This window comes from Balaenoptera acutorostrata, chromosome 1 (assembly GCF_949987535.1).
Source record: "Balaenoptera acutorostrata chromosome 1, mBalAcu1.1, whole genome shotgun sequence".
In the NCBI taxonomy this organism is placed as follows: Eukaryota; Metazoa; Chordata; class Mammalia; order Artiodactyla; family Balaenopteridae; genus Balaenoptera; species Balaenoptera acutorostrata.
This window is the reverse complement of record NC_080064.1, coordinates 89752141-89772452: the sequence shown is the minus strand read 5'-3', so window position 1 is coordinate 89772452 and position 20312 is coordinate 89752141. Positions and strand designations below refer to the sequence as shown.

Here is a 20312-nt window from a genome sequence, read left to right as displayed (position 1 = left end):
CTACACTGTCTTGATTTCTTAGTTTTATGATAAACCTTAAAAACAGCTAGTGTAATTCCTCTAGTTTTTTTCTTTTTTCAAAATTGCATCTGGTTCAGTTCCTTTGCCTTTCTATATAAATGTTAGAATTAGCTTCTTGACATCTATATAAAGCTTGCAAATTTTGATTGTAATTATTTGATAATGTTGCATTTTGTGGATATTTTAGGGTTTATCCTTTGGGGGTTTGCTCAGCTTCTTGAATCTGTAGTTTTATGTCACCAAATTCAGGAAGTTACCAGCCATTATTTCTTCAAATATTTTTTCAGCAGTGTATGTATGCTTCATCACTGTATGCAGAGTCCTTTCTTTCTGGGCCTCTGAGAACAAAATGTTAAGACATTTCTTATTGTCCCACAGGTCTCTGAGCTCTGTTCTTTTTTTTTTTTTTTTCAATCTATTTTCTCTGTTATTTAGTGTGGATGATTTTTATTGATATATTTTCTTTCTTTCTTTCTTTTCATTTATTTATTTTTTTAAACATCTTTGTTGGAGTATAATTGCTTTACATTGTTGTGTTAGTTTCTGCTGTATAACAAAGTGAATCAACTATACATATACATATATCCCCATATCCCCTCCCTTTTGCGTCTCCCTCCCACCCTCCCTATCCTACCCCTCTAGGTAGTCACAAAGCACTGAGCTGATCTCCCTGTGCTATGCGGCTGCTTCCCACTAGCTATCTGTTTTACATTTGGTAGTGTATATAAGTCCATGCCACTCTCTCACTTCGTCCCAGCTTACCCTTCCCCCTCCCTGTGTCCTCAAGTCCATTCTCTACGTCTGTGTCTTTATTCCTGCCCTGCCCCTAGGTTCTTCAGAACCATTTTTCTTTTTTTTAGATTCCATATATATTTGTTAGCGTATGGTATTTATTTTTCTCTTTCTGACTTACTTCACTCTGTATGACAGACTCTAGGTCCATCCACCTCACTACAAATAGCTCAATTTCGTTTCTTTTTATGGCTGAGTAATATTCCATTGTATATATGTGCCACATCTTTATCCATTCATCTGTCGATGGACACTTAGGTTGCTTCCATGTCCTGGCTATTGTAAATAGAGAGGCAATGAACATTGTGGTACATGACTCTTTTTGAATTATGGTTTTCTCAGGGTATATGCCCAGTAGTGGGATTGCTGTGTCATATGGTAGTTCTATTTTTAGTTTTTTAAGGAACCTCCATACTGTTCTCCATAGTGGCTGTATCAATTTACATTCCCACCAGCAGTGCAAGAGGGTTCCCTTTTCTCCACACCCTCTCCAGCATTTACTGTTTGTAGATTTTTTGATGATGGTCATTCTGACCGGTGTGAGGTGATACCTCATTGTAGTTTTGATTTGCATTTCTCTAATGATTAGTGATGTTGAGCATCCTTTCATGTGTTTGTTGGCAATCTGTATATCTTCTTTGGAGAAATGTCTATTTAGGTCTTCTGCCCATTTTTGGATTGGGTTGTTTGTTTTTTTGATATTGAGCTGCATGAGCTGCTTGTATATTCTGGAGATTTATCCTTTGTCAGTTGATTCTTTTGCAAATATTTTCTCCCATTCTGAGGGTTGTCTTTTCATCTTTTTTATGATTTCCTTTGCTGTGCAAAAGCTTTTAAGTTTCGTTAGTTCCCATATGTTTTTGTTTTTATTTCTATTACTCTAGGAGATGGGTCAAAAAGGATCTTGCTGTGATTTATGTCATAAGAGTGTTCTGCCTATGTTTTCCTCTAAGATTTTTATAGCGTCTGGTCTTACATTTAGGTCTCTAATCCATTTTGAGTTTATTTTTGTGTATGGTGTTAGGGAGTGTTCTCATTTCATTCTTTTACATGTAGCTGTCCAGTTTTCCCAGCACCACTTATTGAAGAGGCTGTCTTTTCTCCATTGTATATTCTTGCCTCTATCAAAGATAAGGTGACCATATGTGCGTGGGTTTATCTCTGGGCTTTCTATCCTGTTCCATTGATCTATATTTCTGGTTTTGTGCCAGTACCATTCACTCACTCTTGCCTCTGTCTTCTCCATTCTGCTGTTGAGTTCATTTTGTACGTTTTTATTTTGGTTACTGTTCTAAAATTTCCATTTGGTTCTTTTTTATACCTTCAATTTTCCATTTTAACATTTGTTGCAAGATAAGTGACTGTTCAAGCATTTTTGTAATAGCTGCTTTAACGTCTTTGTTGGATAATTCCAACATTGATATCATTTCAGCCTTGGTAACTGCTGATTGTTTTTCATCTGGAAGTTGAAATTTTTGTGGCACTTTACCAAGTAATTTGGATGGTAGCTTGGACATTTTGAATATTCTATCATGAGATTCTGGGTCTTGTTTAGCTTCTATGGTGAATGGCATTCTTTCTGTTTTAACAGGCAATGAACCTGATTAGATGCAGAATGTCGTCACCAGCCCACCTTCTGTGGACTGTGGTTCCAGTGTCAGTTCGGTTTTCAAGAACTGCAGTCCTTGTGATCTAAGATTTATGTGACCTGGTCTGGAACCTAGGCAATCTGGGACCTAGTCAATTGGATAATTTAGTTCTGAAGTTCTTTGGGTATGCTAACTAGGATCAGATCCAAGCATTAGTGACTTGAGAGTGAACTTTGGGGTTCATAATCAACTTTACAACGTTGCTTTCCTCCCTCTCTATGATCTCCTCACTACTTCCTGGTTCCCTAGTCTCCCTTTCTTTAGTCCTCTGGCCAGAAACTTGGAGTTCTGTTTACTCTGTTGCTCTGTGTCTCATACCTTCATGATTGGGCCTACATCCTGACCTATATGGAGCGGGGATAGAGGAAAAAAGCAACAGAGGTTTTCGCTACCCTCTTGAAATCATAACTCTGTCAAACAGAGAAAAATTCTCCTCTCTCAGTTGTAGTTCTTGTGGGTTTCCATAGTTGCTGGCCACTACTACAGGATTGTCTAGGGGAAGTCTTTGGAAGCCAATGGGAAGCCTTTGCTCCAAATGATATAACTACAAATGTAGTAACTTTGTCTTGATTTGAAGTTCTGAGGAAATCAGTATGACCTGTGTACAAATCGTTGCTCAAGGGGAAGTAGTATGACGCACATACAGGACAGAGAACCCCTGTAAAGTTGAACAACAGTCTGATCTAACTTAATGCCTAGGGTGGAAAAACAGTGATGGCTAATCAGACAGACCTTAGTTATAATTTTAGAAGCAGTTACAGTGTTTTCAAAAGTCCAGGCCAAATGGCAGGGTTCTAATTGCTGTGAAACTATACCTGTGCTTAGATGTGAATCTTAACTTCTTGTTAATTGTACAGTGAGTGTCACCCTTTTAAAATATTATATGTACCTAAAGTCAGGAAATACTTTGGGGAATGCTTTTGTTTTCATATTATTTTCAATCCTTTGACTTTAGCAGGGACTGTCTTTCAAAGAGTGCAATTCACTTTAACAATCCATACAGAACCATTTTTCAAAGAGGTGCTAAACTTTATATTGTAAGCATAATTCATCCATTGTTTTCAATAAATTTTGATTGTTTAAACTGTGCCAGACTTGATGCCTTTGAGTATTGTCACACTGTTACCATTATTACTCCTCTTGGTTATAGGAATTTATTAGATAAAGTTGAATTATTCATTTACATGTTGGTAGCTCATGCTAAGCCTGAACTTCATGGTAGATTTTTTTTTAAGTCTGGAAGTAGAGCTTGGTGAGCTGACAGATTGTTTGAATGAGCTTGAATCCTATTAAAATGATGTTTTCTTTTTCTTTTTTGCATACAGAATGAAAAATACTAAATTGCTGTCATTTTATCTATATCTGTTAGACCTGCTTGCTTCTCTCTGTCTTTGCTCTTTCTCTGGTCTAGAGTAATGAAAAGTTTGCTTATTGCCATATCATGGGAAATTAGATTGAATAAGGAGGGAAGGCAAAGCATTATGAGTTGCTAAAGTTGTTCAGAGGAGTTTGTATTTGATGAGCACTTAGAGAGCCACTCGATTCCTGAGCTGAAGGAATAAAAATGGAAACTGGGAAGCTTACTCTGTTAGTATAACACAGGGTGGCTTCTGGGGGGAAGGAAGCCAAAAACTCGAGATAAAGAAAGATTGGGTAGTGAACTATTTTAGCAAATAACTTGCCTAAACCTGTATGTAAACAGAAGAGGCTGCTCTAAAGGGGTGTTGGTAGGCCACTGTGGACTTCTGCTAGGCCAGAGGCTAATTCCAGAGAACACAGGAAAGGCAGGGCAGGGAGTCCCTGGCAGGTGCTCTAGCTCTAGCAGGTCAAAGTCCACTATGCAGAAGGGCAAGCAGAAGGTAATCAGGAAACCAGGTTAGGGGAAATGTTTTCAAAGGGCCTGGACAGGAGTCTGATTCAGCAGAAATTCCTTGTACTTCCTGCCTAAGGCCAGAATTGTTTTTGTGGTGTGTGGTGTGTGTGCGTGTGTGTGTGTGCTGAAATGGAGGTGGCTAGAGCTGGGCATGGAATAGACGGGAAGTCAGACAGTTCCTCAGAGTGACTCTGCGTACAGTTATCAATGAAGTACTAGAGTAGGGCAGTGGGAATGGAAAGGGGAATTTAAAAGATTTGCAAAGAATTGTTGCAGGGAGGGGGACCCCTTCCGGGGCCCGAGAGTGGGCTGTTGTCTAATACTCGGAAATGAATTGTCCAAGGAGACACATGTGCTGACAAAGCAAGAGACTTTGTTGGGAAGGGGCGCCTGGGTGGAGAGCAGGAGGGTAAGGGAACCCAGGAGAACTGCTCTGCCACGTGGCTTGCCGTCTTGGGTTTTAGGGTAATTGGTTTAGTTTCCGGGTTGTCTCTGGCCAGTCACTCTGCCTCAGGGTCCTTCCTGGTGGCGCGTGCATCGCTCAGCCAAGATGGATTCCAGCGAGGAGGATTCTGGGAGGGTGGTAGGACATACGGACTGGCGTCTCCTCTCTCCTTTTGACCCTTCCCGAATTCTTCCGGTTGGTGGTAGCTTGTTAGTTCCGCGTTCCTTACCAGGACCTCCTGTTGTAGGAGAACTCATGCAAGTGGTTACTGTGATGCCTGGGCAGGGCGGGCGGTTTCAGTCAGTGGTTCCCCTAACAGAATGAGGAGGACTTTGTGATAGGGGATTCAGGAAACGGGGGTGTGCAAAGGCGACGTTTAGATTTCTAAGAATTCTGTAAGGAATTCTGACAGAAATGGTAGTTCAAAAGAGATCTGAGTGGGAAAGGTAAATGTATTCTTTTCTTTTTGTTGAATTTGAGATGCTGGTAGTTCTGCCACAGTTGTGACAAGAATCAAGCCACCGATGGCCTTTGATTAACTCCACAAACTAGGGAGGAGTGAAACAATATTACTAGGAGCAACAGAAATGGTTAGAAAGGAAGTGGAAGAAGCACATGTAGACCACATGTAAGATGCTTGACAACAGACACACTGAGGACGAAGCCCTCATTGTGTGGCAAAGATTGATAGTAGGAAGACGCTGCCTTGTAAGAGGAGTATGTCTCAGAAGGTGGGATGAGTGGGATCTGGGGTTTTGTGGAGAAGTTACTTAAAAAAAAGAATTTCTTCTGATTAGAGGGAAAACATTTGGAAGGATAATGGAGGCTCATGCCAGATGTTTTTGGTCTTCATTTCCTATAAGCTGAGATCATAGGGGATGAGGTGAGAGAACAATTTGGGGTTAATGGTAATGTCTGGAAATACTTTAAGACTTGTTTATGAGGTAAAATAATGAGTAGGAGGATCCACAATGAGGATCTTCACAATGTCAAGACATTTCCAAGTCTCCTACCATCTCCTCTTTCCTGATCAATTTTGCTGTTTCTGGGCCCCGAGAATCATTCTTTCCCTTCCGTTCCTTAAGTCCTCCAGAATCTGTTCCAATAACTGTTAAATTCACAGTGTTCTTTTCAGTTCATCAAACTAATAGACACAATTCAGGTAAAGATTTTTAAACAGAAATTTTATTGGAAGAATTTTGATACAATTGTTTATCATTCTTTTTAAATACATCTGAGGTTAAACAAAATATATACATGAATGTCTTCAAGTAGAAAAAAGTGAAATATGCATTATGAATTTGTTGTGTTGTTCTTAGGCAAATCATAATTGCTCACTTTAGCATATTCAAACCAAATTACAACATAGTCTTTGACATTCCAACCTAGCCTTGTACTCAAATGTTTATTTAGAAATGTTTTGATGCCATACTCTTCACCATAGGAATCAAACCCAAATTCAAACTTGGCCATATGTTTAGAAACCATTAAAGACAGGGAGGTAAAGAGTTGTAGGGGCGTTTAGAATAGGATTTGGCAATTTTTCATTCACAGTATTTCTGATATAAAAGACCCATTCTGTGTATTGATCAAAGTCACAAATGTTGGGGCAAAATATCACTTGGGCAGAAATATCACTGAATTTGCTATTAGAGGAAGCAATGAGATGATTACTTGGCAAGCTCTTGACAGGATATGTCTAGTTCAGAATAGAATCTTCATTGAGCCTAATCGATGCATGATATATGATACATAAAACTCAAATACTAAAATTCAAAATAAAGCTTTTTTTTTTTTCCACTAGTGAAAAGGGGAAGTTTTACATTGGAAGCAGCAATGAAAAGAGATGGAAAATAAGTAAAGAAATACAGAGAAGCTCTACTGAAATTTAGTATTTAGAGGGGAAAAAGAGAAGATAAAAACTATCTTAGGAATGTTTAAATCACCTAATGAATACATGTAGTGTTGTTTTTATAGAAGTACCTTCAAGATATACCTTTGAAAGAGTTTTGGATGAAAATACACCTGGGATAAGTGAAATAGAATGTTATACACAGGTCCTTAAAGTAATAGGAATATGGCAATTTTCTATAAAAACAAAGGAGAGTGTGGTTTCTCATTTGGCTATACAAAATATAAAAATTCAAGTGACCCAGGTTCCACAGTCCCAGTTCTACAAAATTCCTGTCCAACACAGCACGCAAAATGGAAAACATCTCGATATTTCCACTGTTCCTGTATTAAAATGAAGGAGCAGCTAGCTTACAGGGATACTTGAAAAAAAAAAATGGCCAAAGTGAATATAAAGTCACTTATTTGTGCAAAAATGCCAAAGAAAAGCTGAGATGTCTTCTGTAATAAACAATAAATTATTGGTTTACCTGTCCCCAGTCCTTACTTGTGTATCCACTGCTGTCTACAATATTTACTCACTGGTTATCCAAACATTTGCTAAGTGAGTAAGTGTAAATTCATGCTAAGTTTGGTGACAATAGTATGTATGAGACAAAGACATTCTTTTTTACAGACTTTCCATCAGGATCAAAATTACAAATATTAAATTTTCAAAGCCATGGGAAGAGTTCAAAGTTAAATATTATTAAGTTTAAGCATAGATTACTACTAATTGTGAAATATATTTCTTCCTTTTGAAAAGGTGTCTATAAAATGTAATGTTGTAAATCAAATCCTATGTATCCCTCTCATGCAGTGCAAAATTATTTGTACTTCTTGGAAGACAACTTCCTACTAACTAGGTTAATGTCTCTTGGCCAGGAGTTCAGTTTCTCTTCACACACTGGCACTGACACTATTGAATCAGTCCCTTTTAAGCAGCTTACTCTGTGTCAAGAAAACTTTTTACTTTCTTTTTTTAAAAAAAGTTCTTAAAAGTGCTTAAAAGAGCTCTGATTGCTCTTTTTAGCCTGCACAGTTTAAGTTAAATGGCAAAGGTAATAAGCATAAGAGAGCATCCAAAGAAGGAATGAGTCTAACCAATGTATATATATAACAACTATTCCCCTATATCAATTTTTTCATGGTGATGGTTCATGATTTTATAGGAGAGCGTGTTTAGATCTGCTACAACTTCTTGGACCTTTAAATCATTGTAGAATGACATACAAAACAGAGTAGTTGTCACCAAGAAGTACTGGATCTAGAGTCAGCGCTCTACCACTGGCTATCCCCCAGTTCGGTCATTTACATTCTCTCGCAACAGCTTCCTTATCTGTAAGATGGAGTTATGAATTAATTCCTTCCTCACAAGAATGTTAGGAGAATCAGAAGGTAAAATATATCTGAAAAAGATCTATGGATCAAAATCATGGAAAAATCCTTCTTTATAAAAATATGAGGATTTTAAATGTGATAACATGAAAAAGGCCAAAGAGCCTGATACATAAACACTTAATAAAAGTAACCCCACCCTTTCTGTATAATTTGTAGTTAGGAAACGGTTAAACATAAACCAAAGACATCGATTTGACCTTTAAATAGAACTATACTTCTCTGCAAATACTTTTTTTGATACATAATTTTTCATTGTCTTGAGTCTATGATAGAAGTCTGGATCACTAAGGCTTTTGGGGATTGTGTCTTGAAAGAATCCTCTACGAATAAAACTTTTATTGAATGTTCTTTAAAGAATAAAATAATTTCCTTTTTTGTCAAAGTTCTGGTGAAGTGGAAAATAATTTGTTTCGAAGATAGTGACAGAAAGAAAAAAAGTTTCTTTCTCTTTTATTTTTTTTAACTTCTCAAGGTAATGCTTTTAATGGAGAGTTGAAAGTAGCAGTTTAGCATTTGGGATTCTGATACGACTTCAAAATTTTACCCTATTAAAAATTGTTTTATTCTATACAACATTTAATGCCCAGTTTTGTGCGGCTCTGAGAATAACGTTAAGAATTCAAGAGCTCTCCGGTGACTGAAAACTTAACAAGGATGAAATGATATGACCTATGAATTAGCCTGGTTTCTAAAAAGCACCAATTCACAGAATTTAAACAAAATAAAGAAATTAAACAATCCTTAAATTGGATTTAGTCTTGGGCAATTAACAGAAAAATTTACTCACAAGCTAAAAGTATCCAATGTACACCTGTCACTATTTTTTTAAAAAAAATCAGAAACTGGTTCCAGAAGAGTAAAAAAGTAAAAAAGAGTAAAAAAATTAATCGTATCTTTCATGAAGAATACTATGGAAATAATATTCTAACTCTCATAATTAGCTATGAAAAATAAGACAATAAAAAAACTCCATTTATAAAGTGCCTTAATGTACCAAAAATGGAGGTCAGACGTCCTTTATTTAAAAATGCCTCTTCAACACATTTACAGAATTACACTGGAGACAAAGCACAGTAAGTCAGAAAACCTGGATTCTGGTCTTGGCTTTGTCACTCATTATCTCTGTGACCTTGAATAAATGACAGCATTTCTGCGCTTCAATTTTCTCATCTGTAAAGTGAGAGGTAGAATGAGACTGCTTCTAAGGACAGTCTCCTTGGATGTAAAATTCTATGTTAAGCAATGAATTATTTTTGTTCTTAAATCCCAGCATTATATAAGAGGATGCTACCATATTAATAATTCTGTAAAACTGATTATACCATGGTAGGTAAAAACAGTATAGAACTCTGATCACCTGCATCTGGAGTCAACGATTTGGCTGCTTTACAAAGGTGCACAAAAGTCACAGTATTTTGGTTATTGGTGTTTACCAGTAGGCTTTGAAGAACGCTGGAGCATTCCAGGTACATGGAAAATGCCAGTAACATCTGTTACCACTTCCTTATGCCTCTGCAGAAGATGCCGTGGGGATATGTGAGGAACACTGAGCTACAGATAAACTAGATACTGTCCTTCACAAAGTGCACAAGGAGTAAGCAAAATAAGGGAGCCGTACATAGGTTAAGCCCTTCATCTCGATCAATAGAATCTAGATTTAAAAACACAGAACTAGTATAGGTATATTTCTCTTTGGGGAAGTTTACTTGGCAAGGTAAACATTCCCTGAGCAATACAATTTTTTTCTCCACAGAATATTTGGTTTTTAAAATATTAGCAAAGTTATACTCAGATTTTTTTCCCCAAGAATTAGGCCAACAATAGGGACATTCGAAATTTATAAGAATAATCAAGGAGTATTTCTCAGTGAAATTATCTACTTTAGCAATACATCTGTGCCAAGAACACTGAATTCTAAATTTATAAGAATAATCAAGGAGTATTTCTCAGTGAAATTATCTACTTCAGCAATACATCTGTGCCAAGAACATTGAGAAGATAAAGTATTTCCTAAGAGGGAGAAAAAAATTCGTTTTTGTCCTGCTGCACACACAGGTTTAAGAACATTTCATTAAAGCATAAATGTTAATGCCAACCTGCTAAATGATATGAACTGGAGATCTCTTGTAACAGGTGCAAAACTAAGAGTTTCATCTCAGTCAAATGTCCTATATATATATACTCTGTTCCTTATCAAACAAAAAAACCATACTCATGCACTTGTGTATTGAGAGCATAGTTAAATAAAGTGATGCCTATTTTGACAAGAAACTTCACTTGGAATGGAGGCCTCAGTGAAAGGCAGAACTGGATCTTCAATGTGCACTGTGAATTTTACAGGCCAATGCAAATATTATCTCTGTATGTGAAATATCAGTACAATTTCACATAATTAGTTTTTAAAGGCACACCTCTAAAATCCCCGCCTTCATCTAGATCTGTCATTTTCCATGATATGCCAAAACCTATAGAATATCGCAGGCTTCTCTCAGGCTTGGTAGTGGATGCAAACTTCCAAGTGACTACTTATAATGAAAAAGCAGTACCATTATCAGGACATTTCCTTTTATATTTCCCTCCTGAAACATCTTAACAATTGTTTCAGTTAAATGCATTCTATTGCAGGAGTTCTTAGCTTTAGAACTGCCTGGCAGTAAGTAAAAATGTTTTGAAAATACTACTTAATCTGCAAAAAGGGGACTATCAACAGTTCATGGCAATCTGCAGCGGTTTAGAAAAGCATGAAGAAAGCAGTCTATAGTTTTCCTAACACAGTATATTTCCTAAATTGTAGGTCAGAAATAGGGAAACAGATACTCTGAAACTTAGACAAAATCAACAGTGATTTCTGCCACATCAGTGAAAAAGTGCTTATTACTGATCTACATTCTAAACATTCATTTCCATCCTGCAGGGTTTTCCCCCCAACAATTTTAATTTTTCCCTTTCAGCTAAAAGGGAATATACACTGTGATAAAATGAAGTACAATGGGAAAATGTCTATCCAGAACAATTTCTTCATAAAACACAGAGAATATTTAAGTAGAACATTCAAGCACTTATCTCAAATTGCAATTTTATTTTTCAAACACACAAGAGCCTAGAAATCAACTTATTTATTAACTTCCAAGATACCTGTGTTAGGAAGAGTTCTATGTTACCACATTTACTCCGTACCTTTAATACTTCAAAGTCAATAAAATGCTGCTTTAGGATTCCTGAAAGCAACTGTATTTGTGTAACACTTGCACAGGAAAACGTATGACTTGGCGTTTGAAGAATGAAAAAGCAAAATAACATTGTCACAACCATTTCTGCCTTCACTCTACATGCCTTTTCCTTTCATTAACAGAATCTATAAAAACAGCAAGGAGAGATATACGAAAGTTTATCACAGACACAGTAGCTTTTATAGAAATTTGGAATTTAGCAGATGTTTTAAGTAAGTCAAAACACCCATCTGTATAACAGAAGCATTTGCAAAGTTTTGAAAACACAGTACACAAAATAATTTAATGTAATAACTGAATTTGATTTAAAAAGCAAAATAACACCTTTTATTTTTTGATGGGATAAAGCAATAAAAGGCAGATTTTTATATATCTAAACCTATGCTGCAAGTACACAAAAAGACATCTGTATACATTACTAACAAGAGTCTTATTTTGTACAGAATACAGAATACCCATTAAAAAAAAAACATATACATGACCTTTGATGGTACATTTCTATGCTGGCAAATACATTTTCTGATACAAAGGCACTTTGAAAACCCAATATGGTTTGGTTCATAAGTTTGCAAGGTACAAACAATTTTACAAACGTGATTATATTGAAGAACGTCAACGATTGTGACATTACATATAAAGCAGATTTCCATTTTTCTTTTTCTTTTTTTTTTTAAAATAACACTGGTTTTCTGGGAATGAAAGCAGTGGTTTCCAGCAGCTTCAGTGAAGACATTCCAGATGATTAGAGGCCCACTGTCTGAATTTCTTACTGGCTAGGATGAGGGGTGGAAGTGAGGGCATTTGAAATGAAAAACAAAGGAAACAAACAAACAGAAAACAATACCCTGGAACAAAACTAGAAACCTCAGAAATCAAAATGGTTTGGAGGGAAGAAGCACAGAAGACCACAAGTCCAGGAGAGATCCTCTTAATTCTGATCCCTTAGTTGTAAACTCCTGGCAGAGCACAATCGGCTGACTCTACCTGGTCTACTTGGTGCTGGGGAGTCGTAGTGATGATTTCTCTTTTTAAAAAGCTAAGTACAATGATTAGGATTGTACAGTACCAGAAAAACTCAGGTCCCCCAAAAAGCATAATTTCTTTTCATTCATTTACATGGCCGCAAAGTCAATCTGTACATAAAGCTGTCTCACTCCGGCCTGAAAAGTTAAAAAAAAAAAAAAAAAAATTAGAAAATCAAACAAACCAATAATAGACTATACATTTCAGAAAAGTAGTAGGAAAAAAAATTTCCTTTTTTTTTTTTAAAAGGGAAGAATTATTTTTCTTTTCTGTCTTTGGGAAAGAATTCTCCATTTTTCATCATAAAGTGCCAATAATTTTATTTTAGAAACAAATATGTTAATAAGTTGCAAAAAAGATCCTACATTTAGCCCTACAAAAGAAAGCTATGCTACTAATTACATGCCCTGCCCAAGTGAATTCTGGAAAAAGGAGGTTACCCAGCTACCATTATTCTGCTAGAAAACACCACAGTGCTTGACTAGCTGGCTACTAAAATCATAAATCTATCCAGTCTAAATCTTCCTATGATAAATGATTTTAAACACTGAAATAAGCATAACCATCTACTGGTTATTGAATTACTTTACACTCCAGCTCTTTTCAATTTTGGATATAAACTTGCTATTCAAGGACACTGCTCTCAAACTTGCCCCCATCTCTCCTGTTTTATCAATTCTTCTATATTTGTTGTCTATAATTCCTTTACTCTCTTCTCTCTTGAACTCATTTCAACCAAACTTTTGCTGCCAACCACTTCCCAAAACTGTCAAGGTCACCTCTAAATTGCTTAGACCAGTGCTCAATTCTCAGTCCTCATCTTAGTAATTAATCTAGCAGCAAGGACATGGACGATCACTTCCGCCTACTGAAACATTTCTGCTCTTGGCTTCCAGAGAATACTCGCTGGTTGCCCTTTTACCTCACTTATCAATCTTTCTCGGTCTCCTTTGCGGGTTCTTCCTCCTGTCTTTGAATACTAAACACTCAAATACTCAAAGGCTCAGTCCTTAGATCCCTTCTTTTTTGACACTTGTCCCCTAGATAGTCTCACCCAGCATCCAGACTTTCAGTACCGTCTACATGCTCATACCTTTTGTAGACTGGAACCTACCTACCATCTACCTGATAGTTCTACTTGGATGTCTGACAAGCATCGAAACACAGCCAAATTGATCCCTATTTCCTCCCCTCAAAACTGTTGATCCTATATCTTCTCGGGCTCAATTCCTTCCTCAATGCTGCAACTTAAAGACCTTTCTTTCTCTCATACCCAACCCATTAGCAAAACCTGTTTGCCTTACCTTCAAAATAATGCAAATACAGAATCTGATCACTTTACATCACCTCCACTGCTATCTCCTGGCCCAAGTCACTATCATCTCTTGCCTACATTTTGTAACGGCCTCTGATCTCGTTTTCACTCTTTTACCTTTGCCCTCCTTTGGTCTGTTTCCAGCAGAGCAACTATAGTGATGTCACTCCATCACTCAAACCCTACAACAGCTTACCTTCCTCAGTCCTTAGCCCAGAGCCCTACAATGGCCTTCAAAGCTTTCCCATGATCTGGCCCCCATTACCTCTCTGATCTCATCTCTTACTTCTCTCCCTTTGTTGACTCTCTTCCAGCCACACTGGGCCCTCTGCCTGGAACAATGTTCCTCGAGATTGCCACATGACATACTCCCTTTCCTGTCACATCTCTACTCAGATGTCAGTGAGGCTTACCCTGACCACCCTATTAAAAAATGCATTCAATTCATTCATCCAACAAATACATTTTGTGCATCTACTGGAATCCAGGCACTCTTCTGTCCCCCGGGAATACAACAGCCAACAAAATAGGTAAAAAATACCCTTGCCCTCCTGGAGTTTATAAGCTGTTGGGAACTAGGAAGGAGGGGAGATGATAAACAAGCAAAGAAATATAGTATGTCAGATGAGATGATGAGATAGATATTATCTATCTATCTCTATCTATCAAAAGAACAAAAAACAAAAACAAAGCTTGGTGCAAGACATGGTAAATGCCTCAGCACCCCCAGTCTCCCTACCCTGCTCTCCCTATCTATAACACTTATCACTTTCTAATATATCATAAAACTTATTTGCTGTGATGCTGTTGATTGTCACTCTCCAATGATAATGTCCAAGATAAAAGGACTTTGTCTGTCTTTTCCTGCTGACTCCCAGAACCTCAAGCAGTGCCCAGCACACAGTAAGCGATCAATAAATACCTGTTGGATGAACTGAAATTCTATTAATTTCCTTCTTTCAAATAAAAAAACAATATTTAAAAATTAAAGCATACAATCAGTTACAGTAAGCACTTTCTTGTCAGCAACACAGAATGAAGAGTAAAGCGGAACATCTAAGAGAAAGAAAGGCCGGACTGGGGGATAAAATAATAACGCTACCTTCTCCCAGGAATTTCTGGGCTCCTGAAAGCATTACTTTCTAGCATGGCTTTTTTTCTAGCACTCCAGTCGGAGGGCTCTGCCCAGCGCTAATGAATGTCTAAGGAGTCAGGAGCTGCTCTAGTGGAATAAAAAGCTGGAAAAGACCCCAGGAGCTTTCCGGCACAGAAAACATGCTAGCGTTTTTGCCTCATTAAAAAAAAAAAAAAAAGAAAAAGAAAGAAAGAAAAGAAAAATCTTTGCTGTGGTAAAGTTAAAGTTCTCTGAAAATACATTGAATTGCATGCACTCAAAGAGTTTTGTGGCAGAAAAAAGATAGAACTTAACATCTGTATGATTTTAAGCTAAAAACTGAAACAGAATCTCAGTTTTCCTAATTTTAAAAGTGTTGATAAATACCAATCCTACTTATCTCGCAAAATTGTTATATATTCATCCAGTATTTGACAAACATTTAATAAATCCTTGCTACATATCAGGCGCTATTGTAAGGATCATATGTGAATATACAAGAAAGGATTCTTACATGCTATAAAAAACAAATTATTATGATTGATTATATTTGATTTACTCAACCCAGATGGGCCCCATAATAACTATACTTAGGAGCCCTTCTGCAAAATTCTTGTGTATCTAACCTTAGGAGAAAACAACTATTGCCCAAATAAATTGGCTTAATTTATTTTCTCTTTAACAAAATTGTTAATGAAAGAAAAATGGACAAAATAAGTTGGGCTCCCATTATTATCTCTGCCACTTTCCTAACCCCCCCCCATATACAGTGAAGATGGTAATAAGAAATGATGTAGCCCAAGGCAATAAAAAAGAAAGAGGAAAAACAAAGAGGCTAGGTAAATTGATCTTTGCATAATCACAAGTTAATTACTCAAGCTGAAATCTTTCCCCAGAGGGCCTACTGCTTTACACAGAAGCCCAGTCTAACAGAAAAAGTCATTTTGTTTCATCCATCTGGCTGGATGGGAACACCTTTAAGTCTTCCAGCTTCCCATTTTCCTTTCTCAATTTCCTTCAATGTAGAGAGAAAAAGTGGAATTTCCAAAGACTCCTTTAGTAAGTCACCTACTTCCTGAATGCAAACTAGGTTTTCTGTACAGTTTATCCACACGACAAAGACATGACAAATACTCCAGCAGATCAAAACAGTGCTCCGTTCCATTAAATATTCTACCTACCACTGGGATGACACTAAGGCCGGCTGAGGGTTGTCCTCAAAAAAAGTGAAAACCATAGAATACTTGTTGTGTCTTATATCCTGAGAATCATGTATAAACCATAATTCAGTTAACACTTTAAGTTGGAAAGACAGCTAGTTATTTTTAACATCCATGCTTCTAAGAAAATAAGTGTTAACCTGAAATCATAGACTTAGAATACTCTCCATAAATACTCATTGTTGTGGAAAGGAAAACAAATCAGCAGTAAAAATTTAGAAAAATAAACAAGAATATGGCTAAAGAAAATGACTGGGTTGTTTGTATTTCTCTACCAAGTCTCAAAAACTGCAGAAACTTTCTACTCTAATTTTTGACTCAATGTAGAATATTAGTCTTTATCCCTTAAAAATGAATTCTTGAAAAACTGCCTTACTCTTCCATGTGAAAACTGAATCATCTCAGAATTCGTGAAATAGTGACTTAATATGATGAAATTACAAGTCATGAACAATAACTTGGGTCTGGGTTCCTTTTTCTGTAAACTGGGGATAATACCCCACCTGTCTTGCAGGTAGATTAATATGTTAGGTGCCTACCGCAGTGCCTGGCATGTGGCGGGCTCTCAATAAGGCTAGCTGCTGCTGCTGCCGTTATTATTTCCACCACCATCAACCAATGAACACTTAACCCCTGTGGATTAATTAAGAACAATCAATAATTATAAAAGATTAAAACCCCCTACAAACAGGAAGGGTGGAAAACTAGCTAGCCACCTGGAAAGGCACAGATAGCTTCTCCTACTCCCTACTGTCAGAGACAGGAAGGGATCACGCCTGCAGGACAGGGGTGGAGGTGGGAGGCTCTGAATCTTGGGGAACTCCCATTTGGGTTAGTGAGGAGGCTTGCTGGTTCCTTCCTGGCTATCAGTGTTAACTTCTACTTTGAGGCTAGAAAACAGAGCACAGAAAGCTGCAGCAGGAAGCTAGGGGTTTAGGACTTAATAGGTATAACAGAAACAGGCAGAAGAGAAGATGGAAGATATCAAGGTACCATTTCTATCAAGGAGTAAATAATGTGCATTAGCCTTGATTGTCTTTTCTGCTCTGTGGAACTGAGGAGGGTAATGAACCCAAGCATATTCTAGATCTTTCTTCAAACTTTATTTCTAACACAAGTGTATTAAAAAAATTAACAGATGATATCAGCCAGTTTAAAACAAGAAACATAAATGATAAATTGCCTTCCTCATCCAGTATCCCACATCCACTTCCTGTTCATACACTAAACATAAATAATAAGTTTTCTATTTCATCTGTTCCCAAATGATAAATCATTTTTAAAAAGTTAGTGCACGCGGTGGAAAGGAGAGGGACTTCTTCTATGTCAACAAAAAACCCTGTAGTTTAAAAACTGGATTATCACTTAACTAATAATCCCAAAGGAATCAAAGTACTGAAGAGACTTCTACCAATTCACTAGTATTGCTCTATATTCGTGATAGCAAGCCAACTGCCTTAGCCATTCATGATTCAGTGACAACTATGGAACATGAGAATAAAAAGACATGCTTAATGTACAGTTCCAAAACAGTCGCAAAGCTTATAGTTTTATAAACAAAACAAAATGTTATAATTCTCAAACTTATGTTAACCTTTTCAAAGCTATCCCCATGTAAATTTTAATGAGAACAGCTTTTTAACCAAAAAAAAAAAAAAATTAAATTCCAATTTAAGATCAGCTATAAGAAAAATACATTAAAATGTCATAGAACCACAAAGTATTGAGAAAATCTTTCTTTTGGTCTTTTGGAACTAAGGCCACCAGTATTTCAAGTCTTTCTACAAGAAATGTACTTAAAGGATTAGTGTAATTTTTTTCTCAAAAATGGAGCAATTTGAGTTTTATTACTTTTGATAAGTAAAATCTATGATTAAGATATAATTTAAAATTTTTTAAAAATGTAAAAAAATTTAAATTTCATTTCCTGAATTGCAAATGTTACTGCAAGGCCTTGGATATACTCATAGCATAATGAATATGCATGACTAGGGCATTAGCAGAAAAGGAAAATAAATTAATAAAAAACTTCAATTTTGCATATGTCAGAACCAAAACAACTATCACAAAACAACTTTACAATCATTAAACGTATGGAATGAAAATCATGAGAAGGATGACTTCCCTCTGCTCGCTGGGAAAAATGTGTTGAACCATTTTCACTGCAAGCCTAAGAGAGTCCCTAGTCTCTGCAAGGAATGAAATCAAGTGGGCTTGACCTTAGCTGATAAAAAGGCTTAAAATATGTTTTAGAGCTTAACATTTTCAAAACCCAAATACAGTTTCCAAAACCAAAGAAGCAGCTGAGTAAACTTTCAACTTCACCCATTGTAAAAGCCAAGATTTCTAAGGTTACCAGAAGAACCTCCCTTCACCTACTTCAATTACAACTTCAGCAGTTCTAAGCACAGACACAGCTGCTCGCGCATTTCTAAACCTATAAATTGCATTCCTTCTCAGAGGGAAAATTAAGTGACTTAAGTGCCAAAGTCTTAGGACGGTATGAGGTATCCTAGAGGTGGGCAGAAGCTCAGACTGTGAGGGTGGAAGGACATGGTACAACTAGGAGAAAATCGAGGCTGAAGGAGAGAATAATGATCTAGAAATGGCAGTGAAAAGCAAGGTTGTTGCTGCTAGTCATGTTCTCCTTTTTGCCTCTGAAAAAGGGAGGAGGTGTGAGAAGGATTCAGACATATTGTGAAGGTTTTGCATGCTGCATTATGAAACTCATGGTGGTACAGACTTCTTATAATGTCTGTTAAGAAAAGACAGTTCTTAAAAGTCTAGAGTAAATAAGTGGTACCAGCATATTGTTTTGTAGTAGAGGAAGTCTGGCTGTTGCCTGCATTGTAAGATTATTTCATTAATTATTCCAAAGGAACATAACCATACATCTCTATTAGAGAAGAGAGATCGTTTAATTTATGCTGAGGTCCTGAATTTAAACTGTCAGTCTGTCCCTCTCTCTTTCTCTGTATATATGATGCTTAGAAGGGTCTTTAAGGCTTCAGAGAGAAAGTAACAATTGAATTGGACCTTTACATTAGAGTAGGATTTTTGTCTCACACAGATAAGTAAATAGTCTGGTGGGGCTGGCGTATGAAGTACATGGCAATGAATAATAGTAGGAGAGAGGCTTGAAAAGTTAATTGTGTCATGCTAGAAGGTTTGGGCTTTATCCTGGTGGCAATGAGGAGCCACCAAACTTTTATTTTTTAACTTTTTATTTTGAAAAGCCTTAAAGTCAAAAGAATAGCACAATAAATGCATATCTACCCATCACCTATGTAAACCAATTGCAAACATTTTGCCACATTTGCCTTATTTCTCTATATATGTATTTATTTATAATCCTTTTTACTTTTGCTGAAACATTTGAAAATTAGTTAGACATCCTGATACTTTGCCACTAAAGCCTTCAGCATGTATCTCCTAAGAATACGAGCATCCTTCTATAACAATCCCATTATCGTACCCAAGAAGTTTAACACCTGCACAATTATATGAGCTATTATGTAGTCCACATTCTAATTACCCAATAGTTCCCTTTGTGGCTGTTTCTCCCCAGTCCAAGATCCAATCAAGGACCACACATTGCATTTAACTGTGAAGTCTCCTCTAATCTAGAAGAATCCCCCGTCGTTCCTTTTTTTCCTTTCATGACACTGACACTTCTTAAGAATCCAGGGTAACAGTCCACAAGGTGGGTCTGTCCGGTTGTTTATTAGTGACGGGATTCACATTAACCATTTCTGGCAAGACTGCCACACAGGTCATGCTGTGTACTTCCCACTGCATCACATCAGGAGGGCTGGGTCCGTTTTTAAGCACAGATTTTTTTTTTTTTTAACATCTTTACTGTAGTATAATTGCTTTACATTGGTGTGTTAGTTTCTGCTATATAACAAAGTGAATCAGCTATATGTATACCTATATCACCGTATCTCCTCCCTCTTGTGTCTCCCTCCCACCCTCCCTATCCCACTCCTCTAGGTGGTCACAAAGCACCGAGCTGATCTCCCTGTGCTATGCAGCTGCTTCCCACTAGCTATCTATTTTACATTTGGTAGTGTATATATGTCCATGCCACTCTCTCACTTCGTCCCAGCTTACCCTTCCCCCTCCCCGTGTCCTCAAGTCCATTCTCTACGTCTGTGTCTTTATTCCTGTCCTGCCCGTAGGTTCTTCAGAACCATTTTTTTTTTAGATTCCATAAATATGTGTTAGCCTACGGTATTTGTTTTTCTCTTTCTGACTTACTTCACTCTGTATAACAGATTCTAGGTCCATCCACCTCACTACAAATAACTCAATTTCGTTTCTTTTTATGGCTGAGTAA

General features: G+C 37.0%; 1 protein-coding gene across 1 annotated transcript in view; it reads right to left on the bottom strand.

Annotated features, from left to right (window-relative positions):
* Nucleotides 1-11130: 11130 nt before the first annotated feature.
* The window catches only part of SLC30A7 (solute carrier family 30 member 7), a 76416-nt gene continuing 67234 nt past the window's right edge, over nt 11131-20312 (bottom strand). Inside the window, exon 11 of the mRNA XM_007169517.2 lies at nt 11131-12461. Within this exon, the coding sequence (XP_007169579.1) occupies nt 12414-12461 (48 nt within the window). The 3' untranslated portion in view covers nt 11131-12413. The remainder of the gene's footprint in view (nt 12462-20312) is intronic.